Raw genomic sequence first — 3767 nt, 5'->3', positions numbered from 1 at the left:
CAGCAGGACTTGTCCTGAAAAAGGCATAAAAAGTTCCTTGCTCAAAACTTGAAAACATAGAGAGCCAATTACAATTGCTAGAGTCAATGACCTTTTTCCAAAGAACTTCAGAAGTCACCACATGACTATTACTCACCAAGGATGGAAGTAGATTTTAAACACGCTTCCAGTAGCAATGGCATGGGAAGCGCTGGAAAGTATGCCAAGTTGCATACTATGGGAAGATAAGACATATGCTGACAAATTGTTCTCTAGTTTCATTGCTCGGCGGACCCCAACCCGAAGTTGTCCAGATTCACCTCTGAAAACAAATATTGTTATTCATCTGACAAATCAAGAGTTATCAATAAAACTTGAACATGTAACAGATTACAATTATTCTAAAATAAATATTTGATACATAACAGGACGGAATTATAGGCTAGAGCCAGAAAAAAAATATCATGGTTAGTCACTAAAGACAATGTTTAGCAGATACATGAAAACACAAGTTATACAATGATAATTTAACAAACTTAATGCAGTAAATGTCAAATCCTTTAATACACACAACATCAGAGAGTGAGGGAGGAAGCGGGAGAGAGAGAGAGAGAGAGATGACCGAAGGAAGAAAAATGAATCCCCAGCAACGAGCCTTTTTGAAGACACAAATGTGCTCCAACCACTTGTAATTAAATGCCTCTTTGGTTGACCTACAATGATTCAGTCAAAAATAAAGAAGATTAAAAATAATTATTTTCCACAAAACATTAGAGATACATTTGATGGAACTTGTAATCCATTGCAGACTACTAAGGAATTGAAGTGAGGATGTTGTAATTTCATTTGAACAATGAAATACATTTGTCTTTTCTTTTCCTTCAGCATTATTAGATGCAGCAGAACTACATTTTCCAAGTAGAAATAAAAACGCTTCATCTTTATCATTTATGAACGTGATAATATGGACATACGATAAAAAAAAAAAAGGCTACGCTTCATTTTTCAAACACAATAAACGCCCATGAATTATGAACATGCATATCCTTTAACACTATATTAAAGAATGGAAGTAGGGCTGAATTATTTCAGGCCTTGATATTTCGAGATCTCTAGTTAAGTGGGAGTTACCCCTATAGATATGTTTAAAGCACCATTCAAACCCATGCAAGTCTTTGGCAAGAAGTTCCTGCACTGGGGGTTGCTGAGACTTGTCCTGCACCACCAACTATAACGTATGAATACAAAATCACCATGTCCAAATAGTTCAACATAGGTTGACAAAGTACAGTCATTCAATAAGGGAATTGATTCGCCATCTGCCTAATTCAAAGAAGTTATCTAATTAAAATCATTGTGGTGAAAAATGAGTAAGAATTACAGCTCAACGGGCTCACAATGTTGTTATTGATGACCACAATTGGAGAAACCAATCCAACAAGGTGTCAACTCTCACAGTACAAAGTACAGTTGCTAAGTAAATCACAAGGATACTAACCAGAGGAGGAAGGCACTGGTCAGCGTGTCGCTTTGGAACAGAGAATCCACCATGTGTCTTTGTGTCAGATGGAGTAAGTTTCTTGGTAAAGGATCGTGCACAAGTTTTTCTATGCAAGGGAAGGGACTTTCCATCTTTGTTTGAGCTTAGCTCATCTTCCTGAAGGGAAACAACGCATCAACATGGGTTGATAGATGAGGTAAATAACAAAAACATTAATAAATAAAATTTTAGAGAATGATTCGGGTCATCTCCATGGGATTTTAAGGGACAATTTCATGTTCTGATGACTAGAGTCCTGTATATTAATTGATAAGTAAGATCTAGATTTATATAGATATACCCTCATCGAAAACATGAAATGAGTTCATTAATTTATAAACATAAAATATTGCAGTTTAAATAACAATATCAGCAGCTAGCTAACCTCTGCTACTGGAAGCAAAATTATGTGGGCAAACACCTCATCAGTTCCAGCTTCAGCCTGCAAGATCACGACAAAACACTAAGAACACGAGAAAACTTTTTAACTTAACACAATACAGCACAACAAATTTTTAACCTATCTATGAGTCTTGACGATATAACCATATAAATCGTTCCAAATGGATAAAACAAACAAGCAATGCCATGAAAATGGAATACCTTAAGCTCAACATGGACAACCTTGCAGAGGATCTTGTAAGGTAAATCGTAGATGGGCATTTCCATCTTACCTTCTTCATTCATGAGCGCTGCAACCTGTAGCAGATTTCAGAACACAAAAATATAAACTCAAATGCTATGAGCAAACAAATTTAACAACTAGTTTTCTAAACTTTGTTTCTGGGTATTCACAGACGAATTCAGCACCTTATTGTAATGCATCATATAAACATTTTGGGAATCCAGTAAAAACAACCCCGTCTTGTTTCTTGTAAATTCACGCTCGATGACGAAACAATTCAAGGCAATAATTCTCGTATGAAACAAAATGGAATAGAATCTTGTTTCTTCAACCATTGCAATGTGCAAAAGATTAGGTGATGGTTAAATTCAAGAAAGAAATTAAAGCAATGTTTTTAAAAGTGGAAAGTAGAACCTGTTCCATGTGACCCTGAGGGAAGTAGAAAACCTTGTCACCAGCTCGAGGTACATAAACAAGAGGACCAGCACATGCATGCCACAGTTCAGTGTAAAGATCATCTTTATTTTCTGAGACATCATGAATGTACAAAGATTAAAATAAATCAACAACGAAATTGAATTCGCGTATCCCGAAATATATAGAAAAAAAGACAGAAAAACATAAAACGTTCATGAACATAAAAGAAAAATCATGCTCTCTCTGTCTACAGAAAAAAGACCATCTAAATATGTCATCCTGTAATTAAAAAGAAGCGTGGAAAAGGAAATAATTACAACAAAAAATAAAAAATAAAGACCTTGGGGGTTGCAAGGAGGCAAGCCATTGTTGAAACATTTAGTGGTCTTAAGTAGTCCAACCTCATGACTTCTTGACGTCTTTGCGTCGCCAGCGACACTCCTCTTCTGACCCATCTCTCTCTTTCTCCTTTTTCTCCAAAAACAAGATTGATGCAAGTAAAAATGAGACAGAGAAAAAAAGCCCTGCCCTCGCCCCTGCTTTTGAATGACTGACTGACAACACCGTGTAGTAGTAGAAGACAAAAACAAAGTTTGCAGTCAGGTGTCCCGTCTCCGCCTATGCAATGAATATTGCGATGCTCTTCTTAAAAATTTTGTTCTGTTTCTTCCGCCACCGCCACGCCACGCCCTCGGTACGTAACAAGCTTTGGTCTGTTCAAAATATTATGTAACGTTTTTGAAATTGAAGTGCTATGGGGGAGGGAGGAATGTCAGATGGGGATGCTGGTTGTTTGCACTACTGTTTCTACAATAAACCAGCTAAAACTGCTCTCTCTTCTTTCTTCTCTCTTTCTTTGTGAATGTGTGTGAGTGTGTTTCTCTGAACAATAGAGAAGAGAGTGGTGGTACAGTGCTATTTCTATTTCATCATGCTCTTGATTACTGAGGCTAAAGCCATCTGGGGCCAATGTTTTTATCATTTGTTTTCTGTGCTGGCGATTTTTGCTACATTGCTGGCCGATTTCTTCGATGTGTGATTTGATTGCCCACGTGCACCTTCCCCTTGCTTTTTTCCTTCTCTGCCATGGCAATCTCCGTCCTCTCTCGTTCATATTTATCTCCTTTTCTAGTCTTTGTCAGCTGCCACCGTGTCTCACCCCATGTCTTTTATGGCAACTTCCGTCCGCTCCCTAGCCTGTCATTC

At 37.5% G+C, this 3767-nt stretch overlaps 1 protein-coding gene across 2 annotated transcripts in view; it reads right to left on the bottom strand.

The window, feature by feature from the left end:
- LOC105132049 (auxin response factor 4-like) overlaps positions 1-3616 on the bottom strand; it is a 6103-nt gene extending 2487 nt beyond the window's left edge. For both annotated transcript variants that reach the window (XM_011035317.1, XM_011035318.1), the window contains exons 1-9: positions 2902-3616; positions 2559-2671; positions 2123-2218; positions 1905-1961; positions 1478-1636; positions 1111-1195; positions 602-692; positions 137-301; positions 8-14 (exon numbers count right to left, since the gene is read on the bottom strand). In XM_011035317.1, the coding sequence (XP_011033619.1) occupies positions 8-14; positions 137-301; positions 602-692; positions 1111-1195; positions 1478-1636; positions 1905-1961; positions 2123-2218; positions 2559-2671; positions 2902-3016 (888 nt within the window). In that variant the 5' untranslated portion in view covers positions 3017-3616. The remainder of the gene's footprint in view (positions 1-7; positions 15-136; positions 302-601; positions 693-1110; positions 1196-1477; positions 1637-1904; positions 1962-2122; positions 2219-2558; positions 2672-2901) is intronic.
- Positions 3617-3767: the final 151 nt, after the last annotated feature.

This window comes from Populus euphratica, unplaced genomic scaffold, assembly GCF_000495115.2.
Source record: "Populus euphratica unplaced genomic scaffold, PopEup_1.0 scaffold26.1, whole genome shotgun sequence".
Taxonomy (NCBI): domain Eukaryota; kingdom Viridiplantae; phylum Streptophyta; class Magnoliopsida; order Malpighiales; family Salicaceae; genus Populus; species Populus euphratica.
This window is presented reverse-complemented; position numbering and strand designations above follow the sequence as displayed.